The following is a 22,503-nucleotide window of genomic DNA, read 5'->3' as shown; positions in this document are numbered from 1 at the left end:
TAACTGCCTTTGTGCCCTTCCCAAGAGACTTTGGGGCTTCAAGAATTCACTCTGGAGCTTTGAACGCCTTTCTGAGCCCATGACAACTATTCTGTTTGCAGTCATGCCCATAAGGAAACCAGTCTCATCAAAGTTATAGATATCATCTGATCAGATCCCATACTTTGCAATCGTGTTCACCACAAGCTGAAACCAATCACAGATAATAGTTGGATCTTCACACTTGGCTCTCTGATAGTTGTATTTCTGAAAAAAACATGTCTTTAGGTCTGGGTGTCACTTGACAAACTTTGAAGCCTAGTGCTTGCCGACAGATGGCGCATAGTGGTCAGCAAGCAATTGATCAGCCATTTCTTGAACACCATGAAGCTAGGGGGAAATCCTCACAAATCTGGGTAGAGAATAAAGTTCTTAAGAACCTGAAGGGTTCTACCACCAATAGTAGTAGCTGACATCTTAGGTTGTTGAGAATCAATTGATCAAATGAAAATTTAGGTGTAGGAGGGAAAAGTGCAGCACTCACTTGACTGCAGTGCTCAGGTGACATGTACATTACTGTTGAAGCAAACTTCCCAACAAGTTCCAGATGAAGTTCAGGTAAACTGATAAGACTTTGTGCTTATCTTAAAAAGAGGAGTATTTAGGAAAAGAGGAGTAGTAAAACTTTTTATCTAGTTACTTTGAAATAATAAATCTAAGGATGTTGGAATAATCTACTGAATTCAGATATTATCACTTTAGAAGTCACTCGTGATCCTGTACAACTGCACGTGGAACTGTGCTGGTATACAGATTGATCGTTATGGTGAAGCTTGTTTTCTATTCATTCTCTAAAGTGTTAAGTTCTTCTGTCATGGACAACTAAGCTGAAGTATTTGGGCTCGGGTTTACCCAGGGTTAACCCGACCGAAGGCAAATTCTCCACAATACCTGTCCTCCATGTAGTTTATCCAGCATTTATCCAACAAAGGACCAATTTCATCAAAGACTCTTGATGTCAAAAAATAAAGTAAAAATAAAAAAAAGGACCAATTTCATCTGGTTATGAGCCTTTTAACAAATTACCTTCGTTAAACGATTTCCATATTGTTATTTATAAGTCAATTGAGACTTATTATATTTTGTGTGATTGTGTACAGAACAACACTCGATAACAACCAAGATGTCAGTCATACTACATGGCAGTAACTGGAAGGAGTGGGATAACAACTTCCTGGTTCAGCTCCAAAACGCTGGACTACACTACCTACTCCAGAAAGACCCTATGGAGGGCATGGAGAGGGCGAAATCTTCTGGCTCAAGCAACAAATCAAATTATACTAAAGATCTAGAGGCAGCTAAGAGCCTGCTAGTTCTTAGTTTGGATAGGTATTTTCAAACTATTGTTGAAGGAGAGGAAACCCTGCTTGAGGCCTACCAGGTATTGAAAGACGCTTGCACTCCTGACCCACTTGAGACAGCATACGAGGAGTACAAGAGGGTGCTCCGATCCCCCTTAGCGAAGGACAAGACCATGTTGCAAAACTGGCTGTACTTCAAAACAGTCCACATCCAGTGTTTCATGGATGAAGATAGCGAAAAGGACGAGGAGATGAAGAAGATGTGCGCTTTCAAGCAATTCCTTTGGCAACTTCCGAAAGCATACAAGGAGGTGATCCTTGAGAACACCTGCGCGAAAAACGACATCTCGAAGACGATTGCCTCTCTCGAAAAAGTCCGGAACGATACCTCGGGAGAAGAAAAGGACAAGAAGACCAAAGGAGATAGGCCAAAGGTTAAGTGTACCAACTGTGAGAAGAAGGGACACTTAGCTGCTGACTGCTGGTCGAGAAAAAAGACCAACTCCGACCAGAAGGCCCAACTGGTCAACCAAGATGCTCAAAGTAAGTGCCCTGAATGCCACAACTGGGTAATCGATTCCAGATGCTCATGTCATATGACGAAAGAGCTAACAGTGTTGAATAATGCACAGAAAACCTGGGAGACGGTAAAAGTGGCGGACAGGAGAAGCATTGAAGCGTCGAAGGTTGGATCAGTAGCCATAGAAACTGGGAATAAAAGTCTTACCTTGTCAAAAGTGTTATACGTGCCAGGCTTGACTGAAAACTTGATTTCAGTCATGGCTTTAATGAAAGAAGGCAAATCCATCTTATTCAACAACATGACAGTCACGATAAGCGACAGTGAAGGGGAAATAATTATCCCGTTGAGGAAAGACGACTCCATCACAAGCACATGTTTCACAGTGTATGATGATCTACACAAAAGATTTGGACACGTCAGCGACAGAAGGTTGAGAGTAATCAACCCAAACAAGACCCCTCCAAGACCTGAGGACTACAGGTGCGAAGATTGTTCGCAAGGCAAAATAACCAAAAGCCACGGCCAGTCATTAGTGTCGATGGCAGCAGAAGAACCACTCGATAGTGTGTCGATTGACGTATCAGGACCACACGAACCTGGAAGAAATGGTCACCGATGGTACGCCATTGTAGTTGATAATTTTTCCTGGTATAAGTGGCTATTGCCATTGAGAAAGAAAAGCGAGGTCCAGCGAGCACTAGACGAATGGAGAAGGGGCATTGAACTTAAGATGGGTAAAACCATTAAACGAACAAGAAGTGACAATGCACTGGAGCTCAAGCAGATTTTTGAAGAATGGAAGAGGCTTAATGGCATAGAAACGACTTACACCTTACCAGACTCGTCCAACCAAAACGGCATTGCTGAGAGAGCGATAAGAACGGTTGACGAGGGAGTTAGAACATTGCTATTAGAAACTCAACTGGGTAAGAGGTTTTGGGTGGAGGCTGCCAAGGCGACAGTCTATATATCGAATAGGACGCTGAGTTCACAAGGGGTTCCACACACATTGTTCTTTGGAATAGAGCCAAGGATGGATCACATCCGTCGATGGGGATGCCGGGTCATTAGACACCTGCCCACATCGAAACATGGACCTAGGGGGAGTGAATCTCTCTTGTTAGGCTATGATGAAAACGTAGATGGCCGCTACGTCGTGTGGGACGTTAATGCGAGCAAAGTACGTGTTTCCGAGTCGGTGCATTTCTTTGAGAATATGCAACCAAAAGAACTGCAACAAGAGGAGTTGCGAAGTGAGGTACGAGAAAGTGAACCAGCGAGGTTACCTGTCCTCACTAGGCGATTCCCAGCGAGGAACGAGCCTGTGGAGCCGATGCTGGCACCAGAAAAAGAGGAAATAACCTCATTAAAAAATGCAGCAGAAGAAATTCAATCGCCAAAACCTTTTTCAGGAACGAAGACGGTAACAGGAATTGATACAGCACAGTTAGACGCAGTTAATGCGAGAATAAACTTGCTGATAGAATCGCTGAATCGAAACAACCCAAAGCGAAAAAATAGCGAAGGGTATGAATTGATGGAGGAGCAGCCGCCGAGAAGCAAACAGAGAATAGACGAGGAGGATGGAACGACGCAAAGAGCCATGATAGCGTTGTCCGAGCCTTTTATGACACTCAATCATGCTATTCTGCACCCAACTGAAAGCGAAGGATGGAGAAGGGCCATTGATAGGGAGTTGAACACTCTGACCGAATTCGGGACCTGGCGCTTTGTTCCCAAACCGGAAGGATGTGTCCCAATAGACACCCGCTTCGTCTTTGCCAAGAAGTACGACCTTGATGGAAAACTTGAGAAGTACAAAGCAAGGTTGGTCGTGCGAGGTTTTAGGCAGGAGTATGGTGTGAACTTTTTTGAAAGTTTTGCACCAACACCAGGCAGTGCAACTCTGAGGTTATTTTTGGCATCTGTATGCCAATATGACCTGGAATGTCACCAGATTGATGCATGCAATGCGTTTGCACAAGTATTCAGGGTCGGGTTTACCCAGGGTTAACCCGACCAAAGCCAAATTCCCCACAATACTCATCCTCCATGTAGTATCCAACATTTTCAATGTATAAAATTTTGTAAATTCAAATATGCATTATCATTCAAACTATCAAACTATCTAGATTCTAAACAGAAGAGGGGTAGAGAAGTACATACCCCTGACAACAACCAGAATGTTGAGAAAACGTCCACGAGTGCTCCGGAGAATGTTCGGGTAAATAGATAAGACTGGGTTCTTATCTGTGGGAAGGAGACGAAGATAAATGGAGAGAGGGGTGAACGAATTTTCACCTAACTTAWTATATATACTTTAAGGACCAATTTTTACAGGTTATGAGCCTATATCGAATTACCTTCGGAGAACAATGATTGTTCTTAGAAAGCAAATCAAGGTTGCTTATTATATTATATTTTGTTATCTTTACATCATTTCCACTACACTTCAGATCCAGCGGAACGAACCGAGCGGAAAATTCACGACAATGGCGATCAAGCTCGACAACAACAATTGGAAGGAGTGGGAAGCAAGTTTTGTGCTTCAACTGCAGAATGAGGAACTGCATTACTTGCTGGATGAGAATCCAATGGAAGGTGTGGAGAGAAGCAACGGGGGTTCTGGTAGGAACCAAAAGAAAGACGAGGAGCTGGCTATGCGCATACTTCGCCTTAGCCTGAGTGAATCGTTTCAAGTGATAGGCAGTCAGGGTACAGTCCGAGAGGCCTATAAAGTGTTGGAGACGATTTGTGCTCCGGATACCGTTGATGCGGAGTTCGAGGATATGGGAAAATACCTACGGACAACATTGAGAAAGGATCTGAACATGATTCAGAATTGGTATTACTACAAGACGAAGTTTGCACTATACAACACCAAGCAGGAGGTCAACGACAAAGCGACGCTCAAATTTTTCCTGATAGGACTCCCGAAAGAGTATAGGGATGTGGCGAAGCAGTGCTATCGCGATGGACTGACAGCCGAGAAAGCCTTAAAACTGTTGCAGCCAATATCGGACTTGAAGAAGACCGAAGAGAAAATGAACACACGCGGCAAGTCCGGATTGAAGTGTTTCAACTGCAATAAGGGAGGACATAAGGCAGTGGATTGTTGGGCCAAGAAGAAAAACGATTCCCAACAGAAAGCAAATACGGCCGTCAAGGAGAACCAATGTGGTAAGTGCCCTAAACGCCATAACTGGATAATTGATTCCGGGTGCTCGTGTCATATGACGAAAGAGCTAACAGTGTTGAAAAACGCAAAGGAAACACAGGAGACAGTTAGGTTGGCGGATAGGAGTCGCATTGGGGCATCCAAGATTGGTTCAGTAGACGTTCGAGTTGGGAATAAAAGGCTCAATTTATCCAAAGTTTTATATGTGCCAGAATTGTCCGAAAATTTGATATCAGTTATGGCCTTGATGAAAGAAGGAAAATCAGTCCTGTTCAAGGACATGGAAGTTACTATTGACGATGGAAAAGAGAAAATCGTTATTCCATTGAGAAGGGATGACACGGTCACGAGTACGTGTTTGCTTGCATACGACGATTTGCATCGAAGATTTGGTCATGTTGATGACAAGAGGCTGAGGGTGATCAATCCAGACAAAACACCCCCGAGGCCAGAGGATTTTGCGTGTGAGGACTGCTCAAAAGGCAAAATGACAAGGAGTCATGGGAGTCCGACAATGTCAATGGCTGCAGAGGAACCTCTTGACAGCATATCAGTGGATGTATCTGGACCGCATGAGCCTGGGAGAAAGGGTCACCGATGGTATGCGATAATCGTTGACAGCTTCTCCAGGTACAAATGGGTGCTACCGCTGAAGAAGAAGAGTGAAGTCCAAAGAGCTCTGGATGAATGGCGAAAAGGGATTGAACTCAAGATGGGTAAAACTATTAAGAGGACAAGAAGCGATAATGCGCCGGAACTGAAGCAAATCTTCGAGGTATGGAGAAAGGCTAATGGGACGGAACCAACCTATACGCTTACAGACTCGTCAAGTCAGAATGGAATCGCAGAAAGAGCGATTAGGACAGTGAACGATGGTGTCAGAACGATGCTATCCGAAACAAGTTTGGGTGGCAGATTTTGGGTGGAAGCCGCAAAAGCGACAGTGTACATTGCAAACAGGACATTGAGTACGCAAGGTGTCCCACATACGCTCTTCTTTGGAATTGAGCCAAGAACCGACCATATTAGGAGATGGGGATGTCGAGTAATTAGACACTTGGCAACGTCTAAACATGGTTCTAGGGGGAGTGAATCTCTACTACTAGGATATGATGAAAACGTTGATGGCCGGTACGTTTTGTGGGATATTGATGCTAAGAAGGTCCGGGTTACCGAATCAGTGCACTTCTATGAAAAGATGAAACCTAAGAGCCCAAAAGAAGAGAAAGAGGTGGAGAGACCGGAGAGTAGTAGTACTCCCGAAGAACCTCGAATTTTTAATCCAAGGGATTCACGACAGGAAGAACTCACGGAGAGAGATCAGACACATGACGAGATAAAGATGCCTCAAGGTCAAGTCGAAGATCAGGGTAGAGAAGAGCAATCGGTGAAGCCCTTTTCGGAAACAAAGGCTATAACAGGCACGGACACAACACAACTGGATGCAGTCAATGCAAGGTTGAATCTCCTAATCGAGTCGCTGAATCTGAAAATACCGAAGAGAAGACTGAGTGAAGACGTTGAGGTGAAGGATGATCAACCGCCAAGTCAGAGGATCAGAATACACGAAGAGGATGGAACGCAACAGAGGGCCATGATAGCGCTGTCTGAACCTTCCATGACACTGGACGATGCGATTCGACATCCGACCGAGAGTGAGGGATGGAAAGGAGCAATCCAGAAGGAGTTGAAGGCGTTGACGGACTTCAGAACCTGGCATTTCGTCCCTAAACCAGAGGGGTGTATCCCGATCGACACGCGATTTGTGTTTACAAAGAAGTATGACCTTGATGGGAAACTTGAGAAATACAAAGCTAGACTGGTGGTGAGAGGCTTTCGACAAGAATACGGAGTGAATTTCTTTGAGAGTTTTGCACCGACTCCTAGCAGCGCTACATTGAGATTGTTTTTGGCGACCGTATGCCAGTACAACATGGAATGCCATCAAGTGGATGCGTGCAATGCGTTTGCGCAATCCAAGATAAAAGAGGAAGTCTTCATTGAGCTTCCAGCGAATGTTGAATGTCCCAAGGGAATGGTGGCAAAACTGGATCGCTGTCTATATGGGTTGAAACAAGCAGCATACCAGTGGAATGAGGACTGCACAGGGTACCTTAAATCTTTGGGATTTGAGAACATAGTCACAGAGCCGTGTTTGTTGTATCATGCAGGACGAAAGATGCTGGTTTTGCTTTATGTGGACGACATAACCATAGCAGCGATGGACGACAAATCGATAAAATGGTTCAAGCAGTTATTTTCGAAGAGATTCGTCATCAAGGATTTGGGTGAGACAACTCAGATCATCGGGATACAAGTATCACGAGACAGGCCACAGAGAAGACTCTGGATAAATCAGAGGCAATACATCCGGAGGATGGTGGAGGAAGCGAGGTTCGATGAACACCGGAGGTCACCCATCCGTACGCCAGTGGGAGATTGGGGGGACGTCGAGCCAGCACATGAGGACGAGAAGGTCTTGGACTCGAAGAGTTACCAGTCAATCCTGGGAAAGATAATGTACCCAGCCATGATGACGAGACCGGACATAGCATTTGCAGTGTCAAGCCTTGCACAGGCATCTGCGAGACCAACACCCAGACACCTTGGTGGAGTAAAGAGGGTGTTACGCTATTTGCGTGATACTGCCGAATTCTCTATTTGCTTCGAAGCACGCCGAGGGGGGATGGATATCGTTGGATACAGCGATGCCGACTATGCGAACGCAAATGATCGGAAGTCTGTCAGCGGATTAATTTTCGTTGGGCTTGGGGGAGCGATAAGCTGGAGTTCAAAGAAACAAGCAGCGATCGCAACATCAACTACGGAGGCCGAATATATCGGACTAACTCCATGCGCCAAGGAAGGAATCCATCTTCGACGGATACTCAATAAGATTCTGGAAATTTTCGAAACTGGAACTGGGAAAAGTCAGACATTGTGTTTGAAAGACGAGACCCTAGTTCTAGGAGATAACCAAGCGGCAATTAAAATTGCAAAATCCCTGGGTGTGAAGAAGGCGACTAAGCACATCGACATACAGCACCATGCCATCAAGCAATGGATTAAGGAAGGTCGGATTAAGATCGGATATATTCCAACAGCGAAAATGGCGGCAGACGGGTTGACAAAACCGCTTGGTCCTCAGAAAATGCCAGAATTCAGATTGATGATCGGAGTACGAGATCCACAAGTACAATGGCCAGATGTACCCACTTCTCCGGAGCTCCGGGAAAGTGGGGGGGATGTTGAGAAAACGTCCACGAGTGCTCCGGAGAATGTTCGGGTAAATAGATAAGACTGGGTTCTTATCTGTGGGAAGGAGACGAAGATAAATGGAGAGAGGGGTGAACGAATTTTCACCTAACTTAATATATATACTTTAAGGACCAATTTTTACACAGAAGGATCATCGTGCAGGGTCTGTCAGCTGACCAGTCATGTGACACACCCTGATCTCGAGGACTCACAGAATGTCTGCCTCTTACAAATTTAAGGACCAATTTAACCAACATAAACTATGTGATGTGGGTGTGGCTGAGACTACACATCACCACAAGCTGCACACTGTGTAGTAAAAAAGGCATTAGCTTTTCCATCAATCAGACATTTGGATACTTCTAATCTGGAGATGTTGCAATTCTTCTCATGGGATGGTTTTTCCCCTTGCCCATCACTCACTAGTCCTATACTAGATGGTCTTTAGCTTTCTTTGCTTACATTTTGCAAACACACGCCAAGCTTACTACATTCAAGTAGTCAACAAGGGCCTAGTTCCCCCTAGTGCTTATCCTACTTGGCCGGAGTTAAGCTACATAAGCAAAAGGATCCTAGATCTGGCCTGGGCGAATGTTAGCACCTTTGACATTGCAGGGCCATGAGCTTGTCTCCAGTGACAAAGATGGAAGCCCAGTGCTTGCCGACGGGTGACGTGTCGCGGTCGGCGAGCAGTCAGTTGGCCATTTCTTCAACCCCACATAGTTGTGGGGGAAACCCTCAAGAATCTAGGTTAAGAATGGACTTGACAATGGCCTGCTCTTCTAGATCAGATAGTCTCCATGAGTGAAGGGTCTGAAGAGTGGGAACAATATTAGCCTCATTATTTTCGTTTTGCCATGTTTTTGGTGAACAAATAGTCAATTAGATGCGAAGAGGAGAGATTCGATGATTTTTGGTGCATTCGCTTATCATTGACGTCACATGTGAGCCATGTTGCAATTTCTATAAGCCAAGAACTTGCAGTGGCTCTCAAACGAAAGGCGCCTAGAAAAATGTTGTGTTGGACGTGAAGATCTTCAAGCCCATTGTCATATGCCAGGCAAGCATGCTGTCAAGGCACGTCATGTTCCTTCTATCATTCTATAAATACACAATGTAGTGAGGAAATAGAAACGGGAAAGAATGATTGGTTGGAGTGTCCCTGGCACTAACGAATACCTTCATCATGATAGAGTATCTTCACACGTTGTACCTTTCATCAGTGTTTGGCTTAGAACTAGCAGTCTATGATTGTGGTCGTATTACACGCTTGAGACGAAAAGCGTAGCCAGCCATAGCTTTCAAAAAGCCTCCGGCATCTTATTAGCGTGCAATGAGTCTGACAGCAACGTACGTGCATGCATGTGCACCATCTATCACTGTTTTCCCTGATCCCCACAGTATGCTTTCGGATTTACATGCGGCTAGCCTAAATTCCGTTGGCTCTGCCTATAATGCTACGCCTCTTCAATGTATGCAAGTGGCTGTAGATGAGCACAGATCAGTGGAGAGTGCCTTGTGAGTTTTATATACTTTTTCTTGCTTTTCTTCATGATAGATGTCATCATGTCTAGTCATTGCTATGACCATAGAAACACCTACTACCTACACAGTGTGCAGCTGGAACTGCCTGGAGAAGCCTCTACTATGAGGGGATGTTCCAATACTTTATTGCTGAGTGCTGGCCAGTGCCTTGGAGACCCCAGTGGCAATATATCAGCCAATTGCACCATAGCACCTGCTTCATGTAATTAACTCTACTCAGTGTTTGTTGAGAAGAAAAGGATGAATGATTAGCCCATCTGTGTATTGCATGTCAGTGGGAGGGGAGACATAGGGCTGGCATAGGTCAAAGTGTCAAGACTAAGCCTAGAAGTGGGAGCTAAACAAGTTTGACAAAATACAAGTGCAATGCCCTACAAAATAGCCACATTATGCAACCTTAATACTCCAACGTGCATAGCTTGTCCCCTTTCTCCCTTGATATGAAATCTTTGATTATCTCTGCACCTGCTTGTATAGCCCATTGACAACTGAGCCAGAGACAAATATTTGTAGAATAGATGTCAGATCGCTTGATCTATTCAGGTTTCAGCTATCCTTCTTCCCATGCTTTGATTCCTGTATATACCGACATTCACATGGCCTCATGGTAGGGTTTCAACCTTTATGGGAGACAGCATGGGTATTGGCTTTGAAGGAGTGGGACATGTGTGGAACACAGCATCTACCCTAGCACTAGCAGTGCGATGGATATAGTTGTGATAGACCTAGAGAATCAACTCTAAGTCATCATATAATGTGTAATTATAGAAAAAGAAGTTTGGAATGACTGAGCAATAGCCCATTGGATTTAATAGGTTTATAATTGTGATGCGCCTACAACATCAACTCCAAGTCGTCATGTAAGCTGCAACAGAAAACGAAGCATCTGAATGACTGTGTAATAGCCCATTGGATTCCATACGTCTAACTCCGGTTCAGGCGGACTAGGCCTATATCCGCAAGTATTCGTTCTATTGTCAGTTCTGGCACTATGATTAATATAGCTGCTATAGAATTGCATTTGGTTCATGCTGTAGTTAGTTAAAATTCAATACACTGTTGTCTTATTTCTGCCATCAACATGGCTTGAGCTTTCTTGAGGTAAAGATAGTGGTGTAGTTGGAATTGTTCTGTTGCTGAAGAGTACTACTATATACATCTATAAAGGCACCTCGTTTCTTCACAACGAATACTTCTTCTTTGCATTTATTCATCACACCTACCTCAGTTCTTCTCTTCTCATTCATTGCCTTTGCCAATAGAGCTTTCCTGAAACTTTCTTTTCACTCTGGTTCTTTGTCATATTCTCCCCTTTGTACTACTATTCTTCAACTTCAAAGTTTGTTTCCTCTTTATAAACAATAACACAACAACTACCAATCAGCAACTATGCAACACTGGCTTATAACCCTACTCTTTGTCTTTGCTATCAATGCAATGGCAGCTTCTCTTGGAAGTGTTCAGAGTGGTGAAAATGCTGCTAGCATTGCTACTGTTGACAGTACTGCAGATGCTGAAGAGGCACCTAGCACCAATGACCACCATCTCAATCCACGAGGCATCATCGGCGCTTACAGCCTTAGTGGTGACCATTGCTTATTACTCGTAAATGGAAGATTTGTCACTGTCAGAGGAAGATATGTCCATGTTCCCAGAGTATTGTGTAAACACTAAGGCATGATTGAAATGAGCATCCTTGCCCCTAGTGGCCTTCTTTTATCATTGCCATGGGCACAGAAAGACAGAGAATAATGTGCATCACAAGGATGTGCTGCAGTCAAGCATGCATTGCCCTCTTTTTATACACTTGAGATAGAAATTCCAATAACAATACAATACATTATTTAATAAACCCAAGATACTTGCTATTCTCTTTCCCAAATGTCTGAACCACTAGCTGACATGTTCTTGCATTATGACCAGACTTGCCACAGACACTGCAATGCTGAATCCCTAGAAGCACTGTGTTACAGGACTAGTAGGTGATACTAAGTTTGCTGATTGATGACTTTATTGTCAGATGAGGGAGAAAGGAAGAAACTATCTAAAGCCTTTGCTGGTGGTGCCCCCTCTTTATCTTCTACAAGATTTTCTGGCACCTCTGGCTCCACTCTCCTATTCCAGCCTAGTCCCTCATCCTTTGCTAGTCTACCCTCTAATACAGCTTATCAGCTTATGTTGCAAGAGTGGCAGGATCAAAGGGCAGGAGTCTGTCTAGGTGATGTCCCAAGGCCCATTGACTTTCCAGCCATGCCCAAGCCACCACAGAAGACCATTTGCCTCAAAGATGCACATGGGCAGCCAGTCTATTTGACTGTGGATAATTTTTATGAGAGGCAGCGGGATGTGTGGGCTAGGGGTGACAAGGTCCTAAACTGGCAACGGCTGCCCCAGAGGCTGTTGGACAATGGAGCTCGGATGCTCTCTAGCGGTGAGATGGTTAACTGTTGAAAACCAGTGGTCCTATTAACATTTCAGAAATCATCTTGTAGGTTGAATTATGTAGAATTCTATGTAAAGTAAATGGCGTTTAGAACCCCTTGGTACAGAAGAAGCTAGAAGCTGACTGAACTCTGCCTGATAAAAGTGGACAAACTGGTTTCAATGCCTAACATTCAGCAAAATTAGGCACCTGTGGGGAGGGGAAGATGCTGAGCAGCCCATTGAAATTATACCTATGGGTTGGCATGCACAGCCTGGACCATTGGAAACCTCATTCGAGTATTTCTATTACCAGAAACAATCTGAGAACCAAGAGACAATGGCTATGCATCCAGATGACCGGGATTGGAACACAGCATGCTGGAAGAATTCTCTTGGCCATATGCTTGTGGAAGACAGGCTTCGAATACCTTTGAAGTCATTACATGCCCAATCTGATGAGACTTGATACATTTTGAAGCTTTCCTTTTCATAGACTCAACTTTCTCAAATCTAGACAGGCTCACACTTTGTACTTGTGACCAGCTGAGTACTGTGGGTGTTATGCCTGTGTCTATGATACAGCAGTTGTAACCCTGTGACTATTGACCACAGTAAACAAGCGCTATAATCACTCACGTTGATGCGTATAAATACATGAGTCTTGTATGAATAGCTATCATAAAATGTAGGTCGATTCTCTGATTCTAAAAGCTTGATGAAGAAGGAAGCAAACTCTGTGACAGACTTCTGAAGCTGGCACTTTGTAAGTCTATCTCAGAGTGGGGTCAGGGTCTGATTGTCATGTGACCCTGAACCCTAAAACCTACAGTACACACTCTGATTGGCTCTAGCTTACAGGTACAAGCCCCACAAAGGTGGTGAAGTATGTGCACTAACAGTGGGGCCAAATCTCAAGCAGCAACACTACAGTTGCTGTGAATTTCTTCTTCCAGAAGGGCCATTTCACAGCCTTTGTCTCTATACTGCCTTTATGTTCAAATATAACCACTTGACTGAGTAGGGGCAGCTGCATCACAGTACTTAAGAGTAATAACATAGAATAAAGAAATCATATGTCAGGGTAGTGAGTGAAGTCTTCAACACCATGAGTATCCCTCCCTTTTTACATTTCTTTGTGTAAGGATCAGCCATAGAAATGGCCAGTGAGAGAGGTACATTGGCAGAATTCCAGAGCATGGAATGCACTAACACACATATTTCCAGCCAATAAGAGTGTGTAAAATGTGATGCCCACATAAGACTGATGCCACTGACTAGGGAGGGGGCACATAAAAGAAATGGGAGTGCACATGTAGGCGTCGCCCCCTCTAAGCAATCAGGCATCGAAATCAAGAAGGCCTTGGTGACATCCACAGTCGCCAGGGCTTTCTCAGTCCAACATCACGATCACTTCGACTGCCTTCGAGACAGCTGGATCTATGACACTCATCTCTCGCCGATCGAACCAAAATAAGATCCAAGCAATCAATCCTTTTGGCAGAGTCTGCTTCGATTTCATCCAGATGGACTGCGCCTACAATGGTATGGAATGGGGGCTTCAACTGGCTGATCAGATCAGTCATGCACATTGCTCTGCACGTTTATTCTTCTAGCTCGAAACCAATATGGCCACAATGTCAGGTGTTTTCACTCAGACAATGATTGGGTGCTCTTAGGAGCACCATACCGCGAACTCACCCAGAAATTTGTAATTATCACTGAATCGAGCGCCACCTCCACAAGGCCCATACGCTTCGAGGACCTCTTCCACATGATCTATGGCCAGAAGTCATGGAAGCGGCTGTATATCTCCTTAATCGTACTCCCACTCGACCACTCGCAATTGAGGATGAAGGCAAGCTCAGATATCGGACGCCATTTGAAGCGTTACACAGATACAAACCTTCACTCGCCCACAGACGCCCGTATGGATGCAAGGCATACCTGCTCATCCACAAAATACTGCATCGAATGAAGCTCCAATATCGTGTGCACATTGGTTATCTTGTCAGATACCATTCAACCAACATCTTCCAGATCTGGGTGCTGAGTCAGCAAGCAGTCATTCACACACGAGACGTCACTTTTGACGAAAAAAACTTTTACGACCCACGAAGTGTCGACCTGGCAATCCTGCAGCCAATACAACACTTCATCAGCACGATTGAACCAGACTCCACTGGTACCAGCACCTCACCAACACGCTTCTAGACATCAGACTGGTACCTGTGAATGGATGCAACTGTCTGTTCAAGGATCCAAATGGCACTCTCTTGGTCATGTACTACGTCGATGACCTGATATACACAGCCACAGAAACTGACGAACTGCGTGCATTCGAAAGAAAGATCGCAAAGATTTACGAAACCAATTTCCTTGGACCAGCAAGTTGGTTTTTGGGAGTCAGAATCTTACGAGATCGCAGTCAGTGGAAGCTTTGGCTTGTACAAGACGTGTATACCAAACAACTTATCACTAAGTTTAACATCGTCACCATGCACAAGTACCAGACACCTGTGAGGCCTGACAATATGGCACCACGAGAAAGCACGCAAGCACAGCCCGACTTTGTCAACCTATATCAACAGAAGGTAGGGTCATTAAATTGGCCAGCTGTTGTCACACGTCCAGACATCGCTTTTGCGGCTTCTCAACTTGCACGCTTTATGTCGAATGCTGACAGAGCACTGGCATATCTCGCGTCCACACCTACACTTGCAATTGAGTACTCATTGGATGCCATGGAATCAGTCTTTAAAGTTTACGAATCAGACTTTAAGATCTACTCAGACTCTGCTTTTGCAGACAATATCGATACTCGCCGCTCCTCATACGGATCGCTTTTCATGCTACACCATGGGGCTATTGATTGGAAAGCCGCACACCAATCCACGGTTACCACTTCTTCCACAGAGGCCGAGCTTCTTGCACTTGATAGAAGAACTTAACACCTTAGAGAAAGAATGGAAAACAAGCTTCACCATAACGATCAATCTGTATGCCAGCACGGTTCCACGTGCAGTTGTACAGGATCACGAGTGACTTCTTAAGTGATAAAATCTGAATTCAGTAGATTGTTCTGACACCAAGCATAAATTCACAGATCTTGTGTACCTTGCATAGCGTTTGTGTGATATTGTAGGCTTCTAGCTGCTTGGTGATAACAGGTGCTAAATACCCACAGCTGCCAACAACCCTCACTCCAAGGCCTTCAAACCTAGGTCCTTGCGTAGAATAGTTGGACCGTGGTGGAAGTTTTATAATTCCCCATCCATTGACAGTCTGATTAACCGCTGTACTGCTTTCTGGCGCATGCGCTAAGGGCGCTAGAAAAGCAACTAGGAAAACAAATAGCATGGCCTACGCATGGGTATAGAAGAAGGCGGAAACTTATATCAAGCGCGCTACATAGTAAGATGGAGGGTTTTAGTGTTGCCACACTTCACTAGGCTAAAGGTAGCAGCGGCAGATAACACCTAGTCTCGTGGCAAGTCTGCAGGCCAAGATTTCTCTTTTGCTAAAACGTAGGAATGCCCTACAAGAGTAAACGCCATAAGATAGACAATGTAATAAGCATAGGGATATCTCACACACCCCAGCCATGGGTGCTGATAGACATCTTAAGCTCCAACTGCTTTCTAATTCTAGCACTAACATAGGCCTTAGCACCTGGAGGCTTTTGTGTCCTAATTGTAGTCTAGCCAACCAAGGCTTCCTGAACACTTCACCAGGTCATCATCACCACACCACCAACGCTGAACTTTAGATCTTAGCAGGGTGGGGAGGAGTCTTAAATCCTGGACATGCCTGGGATATTTGCACATCATTATTATGTTTTTCATATATTTATATCCCCCAGCTCTTCTTCATCTGCTTATCTTCGACCCTGTTTGGTACCTGGCGTTTACTTTGTTCCCTTGCTACTATGTGCTTGTCTCTCTTTACGACGCTGTCTTGCCTGGCCCTTGATCACGCTGGTCAGTACGAAGATATCAGTGACCCATGGTCCTTTGATGTTGGCGTTGTAGAAGAGAAAATAGGGGCAAAAAATGATGGTTGTATTGAAGCTCACAAGCAAACAACTAAACCTAAGTACCTATCTATATAGTTGTATAAGTTTATTTTGTAGGCCTGTAGGGCCACTGCTGCTGTGTGCCATGGCTTAAACTCAGAGTGAAGCCTCTCAGCCACACACCGTCCATAGATCATTGCACTAATGACACGAGAGTTGAGAACTCCTGTCAGTGCATCACTCAACCTTTGTTGTGAATGTAATCTTGACCCATTTATCAAAATCGCAATTTCTGCCAATCTCAAATGACTGAATATACCGGTTGCTCATATCTTTGAACTCGGTGCATATTTCCACAGCATCCTTGCCAAATGATGCGGTACTCAAAAGATTCCAGACTTCGGCGTGATCTGAGGAGTCTCTTGAGATCTTATCACTAGTAATCGACTTCCTGCCAGAGAGGCTATAGCCCAACTTTTCCAGGGCTGTATTAATAATGATCTTGTCAGGCCCATTAACTTGATTATACTTGATCTTGTTAAGACTTCCTATAGTGAGCTTGGTTTGATGTTCCCAAATACTCAGTAAAGCTTCATAGGACTTGAAATCGTTTGTTGGGTTTTCCATTGATTGGACTTCAATATATTTCAAAGATTTAGAAACAAAGACTGAAGCGACAAAGCCTTCAGTCTCTTTCACTTCTTTCCAGCCATACTGGGTGTCCTGAGGTATATAAAGACCAAGTTCGTGGGCACGAGTGACTTGTCTATCACCTGCAATGACTTGGGTAGACAGTAAGACAGCTGTAAACAGCAGCTGGGCAAACTTTGGAAGCCACATGACAGTATAGTGACGAGACGGAGGTGGATTGGAATAAGAGATGTTGCTCAAAAAAAAAGAGAAAAGGTAGCCAGAGGTATATGTAGTTGGCAGATGGAAAAACTGAACTTGGAATATTGTATGCTTAGGTTTAACAAGGCAAAGTTATGTAGAATAGTACAACGCTCATGGATGATGTGAGTAGTGGGTGATACAAGAGGGAGATGATTGTGATGAGAGTGATGAAGCCATCATATATATATATACGAATAACAATATGTATAGAAATGCCTTGGCCCATCCACAGCCCATCCACAGCCCATCCATGGCTGGCCCATATCTCTAGCAGCTGGATGTCAACAAAGATCTATTTAATGGCCGTCTTACAATAGATTCTCAGTTATGAAGAGTAACACCACATAAACGTCTTTATAATTAGTGTGTAGTATGTCTGTGTCATGTCAGACTAAAGCCTATCATCCCTGGAGTGACACTTCTTAAATAAAACTAATTTACAAAGTAATAAGCTACTTAGGATTGCCTATAACATTGTTTTTAAATTGTGACCTCATTTGAGTTTGCCATTGATATATCTATTGACCTTAAGCTCTCTTGGATCATGTCGCAGACCTAGTAGGGGAAAACGAAACCTAAAAAGGATTAAATTTGTTTATAAACAGCATAAATCCACACTGTTGTCAGGCGGTGGAAATGTTGTACCGAGAATCTCAGTTCTGGACATCATGTATCTCAGCTCCTTGCAAGTTGACAGTAATCCTTAGCCACCATGTCATCACGGCCTAATTACAACACCTGGAGTAGCGGGCTTAAGGATGACCAAGGCTCTGCCAAGGAACTTAAGTCCGGTTAATATTAGCCCACAAAGATACAGCTGGAATACAGCCCTACGCCTTCTTGTCGTGGCTATGGCTAAAATGCTCCATTTCTCCGGGTTATAGTGCTCGGCCAGCCATCCCTACTGTTGTACCTATGAAGGATGGTGGGATAGTTCGTTTGGCTTGCAATGCAAGGCGAATAATGTCACGGGCAGGCAGGAAGGTTCTATGAGACTAACCCAATAGCTCAAAGACAGGACAGGCAGGACAGGTAGACAGGGACGAGGACAGGCAGGACAGGATGTTCAGGATGGTAACAGATACCAGGACAGAAGACAGGGACAGGAAGTTCAGTATATTCAGGGTAGGAGACGAGGACGTTGCTTGGGGAGCAACATTCAGGTAACAGAGGGAGGTTCTATCTAGTCTATATATCTACACGGGTTGTAGTCGACAAGATCTACAGTGGGGTGTGAGGCTGGTAGCGGTGAGCGAGGCTCCAGCATCGAGCAGGACAGCAGTCATGCAGGGAACGCTAAAGTAGCGTGGGAACAGTGGTCATGCAGAAACGGTGGTCATGCGGACGACAGTATCATGCTATGACGGACGGTGGTTATGCAAAGGACGCTAGCGTGCTGTTACATCATGCAGGAACACTAGCGTACTGTAACGGTCATGCAGAAGACGCTAGCGTACCGTGACAGTACCCCCCTCTCTACGGCAGAGCTCCGTCGATGCCGAGAGGGTAACCAGGAGGGTTCACCTAGGGGCCGGGCTTGTCAGGGTAACGGCGGTGGTAGTTTTCCACTAGCTGCTTTGCATTCTCCAGGTATTCGGCGGGTTCAGTTGTTGGGTCATCGTAGCCGGTCCAACGAACAACATATTTCAAGCGGGGGCAGCGTCCACGGCCGCGGCGTTCCCAGAAGGAGTCCAAGACTTCTTCAACTTCGTACTCAGTTTGTCCAGCCACTTCAACGTGAGGTGGAGGTGGACGAACTTGACCAGGGATGGGATCAGAGGTGTCAGCGTATCGGAGCTTGGACACATGAAAAACAGGATGAATCCTCATAGAGGCAGGCAACTCAAGTTTGTAAGCGTACGGGCTTATGATCTTGCAGATGCGGAACGGTCCCAAGTTCTTCCAGTCTAGCTTCTTCTGAGGCCGGGCGGTTTGAATCGTCCGGGCGTCAAGCCAGACTTTGTCGTCAACTTGGAACTGGCGAGGTGGCTGGCGGTGCCGATTCGCCTGCTCTTCATGGAAGTTTTGGGCCATTGCCATTTCAGAACGGGTCAGTTCTGTTATCTCTTCCATTCGGGCAGCGAAGGCAGCAGCGTCTCGGGACTGGGCGGAATCGGGCAGGTCGGAGATTGGCTCGAATCCCATCCGGGGTTGGAATCCGTAATTCGCAAGGAAAGGGGAAATATTGGTGGTTTCAGAGTAATGCGCATTGCCAGAGAACTCGGCTAGTGGCAACCAATCTTCCCAATCGTCTTGTAGATATGCTACGTACGCACGTAGATATTGTTCCAAGACCGAATTCATTCTTTCGGTTTGACCATCGGTTTCTGGGTGGTGGGCAGAGGACAGGGTTGGTTCAATTCTCAAGGACCGAGACAGGCACCTCCAAAATTCGGCAATGAATTGAGGTCCTCGGTCCGAGACGATAGTCGATGGAAGGCCATGCAACTTCCAGACATTCTTCAGGTACAGACGGGCAGTGTCTTCGGCGTTACAGTTGCCGTGACAAGGAACCAGATGACGCATCTTGGTTAGCCGGTCTACAATCACAAGGATGGCATCGTAGCCATTGCTCTTGGGCAGGTGGGTGATAAAATCAACGGATATATCACGCCATGCTCTCTCGGGAATTGGCAGCGGGCGAAGCAGGCCTTTCTGGCCATCACGGAAGGGTGTCGCGCGGCGGCAGGTATGGCACTGGCGAACCCAGCGGGCGACGTATCTTGCCATGCCAGGCCAATAGTATTCCCGGACAGGAGGTCGTAAGTCTTGGAACGACCTGGGTGTCCCGAGACAGGAGAGTCATGGTACAGGCGGAGGAGCTCTGCTTTCAGGGCATCGCTTTCGGGAACGTACAAGCGGTCTCGTACGTACAAGTAGCCTTCGCGCTCCGAGCACTCGGCCAGGGTGAGTGTCGGCAGGCGGCTCGTTTCAGGGTTCAGGATTGCGGCCAAGGCAGCACGGGGTACAGGGTCAGAATCATATGCAGTGCGGAAGAGTTCTTGCAGATTCGTCGGCAGGACGATCTGATTCAGGCGAGTCTGGCGGCTAGCATCGGGTAGGTTGTGATTCTTCAGGACGGTTTGGCTCTGGTGCAGAAGACGGTCATCACCCTCCTTGGGTAAGTCATCTGACCGGCGCGTGAGCGAATCAGGCTTCGCACCTAGCTTACCCGGGCGGTAAACGATGTGGAAGTTGAATCGGGACAGGAATTCAGACCAACGGGCCTGACGGCGGTTGAGTTGCTTCGTAGACATGAAGTACTCCAGATTTCGGTGGTCGGTGATAACCTTCACAGGCGAAGGGGCACCTTCCAGTTCAGGACGCCATTCCTCGAAACAGCGGATGATGGCCAGGAGTTCTTTGTCGTAGATTTCGTAGTTGCACTCGGCTGCTGAATGCTTCTTGGAGAAGAAGGCAACAGGGCGGAGGCTACCATCGTCATCGTATTGGGACATGACACCAGCTGACACATAATCGGACGCGTCGGTCTCGAGGATGATGTCTTTATCCCAATTGAAATGGGCCAGGACAGGGGCAGAGGAGAAGTGGTCTTTCAGGGTTCGGAACGCTGATTCGCAGGTAGAATCCCACACAAAAGGGACATCTTTCTTCGTCAAGCGTGTCAACGGGGCGACCAAGCTAGAGAAGTCGCGAATGAAGCGGCGGTAAAAGTTACCGAAGCCGAGGAAGGCTTGGGTATCTGTCAGGGATTTCGGGGTAGGCCAATTACGCACTGTTGCGACCTTGGCTGGGTCCATTCGAATGCCATCACGGCCGACGATCAAGCCTAGGAACTTGGTTTCAGTGCAGTAGAACTCGCACTTAGGAGCCTGGGCGTATAATCCAGCGGCGCGGAGGCGTTCGAGGACCGCACGGATGTGTTCGGTGTGTTCTTCACGGGTACGACTGTAAATCAGGATGTCGTCCAAATACGCCGTGCAGAACAGGTCGAGATATTCTCTCAGGGAAGAGTTGATGTATCGTTGGAAGGAGGACGGGGCTCCCGTCAGTCCAAACGGCATGACCAGGCTCTCAAAGAGGCCAAAACGCGTGCGGAAGGCAGTCAGGTATTCTTCTCCCGCAGTCATTCGGAGGTTGTTGAAAGCGGAGATGATATCAATCTTGGAAAAGTAGCGCATTCCATGCAGATTGTTCAGAGTTTCCTTGACTAAAGGCAGCGGGTATCGGTCTTTGATGGTCACAGCGTTCAAGGCACGATAATCGACACAGAAACGCAGTCCTCCGTCAGCCTTCTTCACGAACAGAACGGGAGAGGCAACATGCGAGGAGCTGGGGCGGATAAAACCTTTCCGGAGATTTTCATCGAGCCATTCACGGAGGGCTTTCAGTTCGTCTCGGGACATGGAGTACAGGGGCCCGAAAGGCAGTTTCGCACCTTCCACCAGGGGGATATGGTGATCCATGGGTCGGTGTGGTGGTAGTTTTTCCGCCTCGCGAGGGGGAGAAAACATCGGTGAAATCTGACAATTCGGCGGGCAGGGAAAAGGGTTCAGGTTTCCGGGGACTTGCAGAGTCCGGGGAGTCAGGACGGTTCAGGATTCGATCGATTTCTTCCAGTGTCGTCACAAACAGTCGACAGGCAGACCGGCGGGAATAGGCAATGGCACCTTCCTTCGAGATCGGGACAATGTTCAAGTTGCGAAGGGCCTGGGGTCGTGGGGGCAAGTTACTGGGTCGATCTTTATGGGGGACGTTGTGTAAGGCCCGAAGCTTCTCGGGCTTTCCAGGAACGTTGCAGTGGTTTCGGCAGTATTCATTTTCCAGCTTCCGTTTCTCTTCCATCGAATACTTCGATTCCAAATGGAGAACGGAGGGGGTGGGTCGGAATTCGGTGCAGGGATACCTAGGTGGCATCAATGAAGGCTTTTCCTTCTGCACCACAGTCAGTCAGGGCGTATGTCGGGAAGGAACGGTCTTGAAGAGACAGTTCCACAGGGAGGATCATAAGATCTGACCGCTGATTGTATTCTTCCTCAATTGGAAGACCATGTACAGCAGCGGCCGAGATACGAATAATCTGGTTCGGGGTTGCGCCGGGAGGTTCCACCTGGGGGCGGCTTATTCCAGGCGAGCTCCTTTTTTTTGGTCCATCACTGGGGCAGTCCGAGTGGAAGGACGAGAAGGAGTCACGGCGGTGGTGGGAGCAGGAGACCTGGGGCGTCGCGGCAGTAGAGGAAGGGGACAGTGCAGCCGAGCGGAGCTGTCGGTTATCGGGTTGTGGGCACTGGCCCACTAGGTGGCCCTTTATTCCGCAACGGTAGCATTCACCCCTTTCTCGGCGGGAGGCGCGGCGTTGATGGGACAG

General features: G+C 46.3%; 4 protein-coding genes across 4 annotated transcripts; 2 read left to right on the top strand and 2 right to left on the bottom strand.

The window, feature by feature from the left end:
- Positions 1-1,162: 1,162 nt before the first annotated feature.
- Positions 1,163-8,339, top strand: HOO65_020004 (Retrovirus-related Pol polyprotein from transposon TNT 1-94; the record flags this gene model as incomplete). The annotated part of the gene is made up of 6 exons (XM_071006238.1): positions 1,163-1,883; positions 2,247-2,789; positions 3,006-3,121; positions 3,374-3,790; positions 4,326-5,043; positions 5,278-8,339. The coding sequence occupies 6 exons, from the start codon at positions 1,163-1,165 to the stop codon at positions 8,337-8,339; spliced, it is 5,577 nt and encodes a 1,858-aa protein (XP_070860642.1).
- A 6,424-nt stretch (positions 8,340-14,763) lies between these two features.
- HOO65_020003 (integrase, catalytic core) lies at positions 14,764-15,216 on the top strand (the record flags this gene model as incomplete). Its single annotated transcript, XM_070999968.1, has 1 exon — positions 14,764-15,216. The coding sequence occupies one exon, from the start codon at positions 14,764-14,766 to the stop codon at positions 15,214-15,216; it is 453 nt and encodes a 150-aa protein (XP_070860641.1).
- Positions 15,217-16,517: 1,301 nt separating this feature from the next.
- HOO65_020002 (uncharacterized protein) lies at positions 16,518-17,120 on the bottom strand (the record flags this gene model as incomplete). Its single annotated transcript, XM_070999967.1, has 1 exon — positions 16,518-17,120. One exon carries the CDS (start codon positions 17,118-17,120, stop codon positions 16,518-16,520), a length of 603 nt encoding a protein of 200 aa, XP_070860640.1.
- A 1,578-nt stretch (positions 17,121-18,698) lies between these two features.
- On the bottom strand, positions 18,699-21,649 carry HOO65_020001 (uncharacterized protein; the record flags this gene model as incomplete). Its single annotated transcript, XM_071006413.1, has 2 exons — positions 18,699-19,953; positions 20,049-21,649. 2 exons carry the CDS (start codon positions 21,647-21,649, stop codon positions 18,699-18,701), a joined length of 2,856 nt encoding a protein of 951 aa, XP_070860639.1.
- Positions 21,650-22,503: the final 854 nt, after the last annotated feature.

The sequence above is a fragment of the Ceratocystis lukuohia genome (assembly GCF_044167205.1).
Source record: "Ceratocystis lukuohia strain C4212 chromosome Unknown Supercontig2_pilon, whole genome shotgun sequence".
In the NCBI taxonomy this organism is placed as follows: domain Eukaryota; kingdom Fungi; phylum Ascomycota; class Sordariomycetes; order Microascales; family Ceratocystidaceae; genus Ceratocystis; species Ceratocystis lukuohia.
This window is presented reverse-complemented; position numbering and strand designations above follow the sequence as displayed.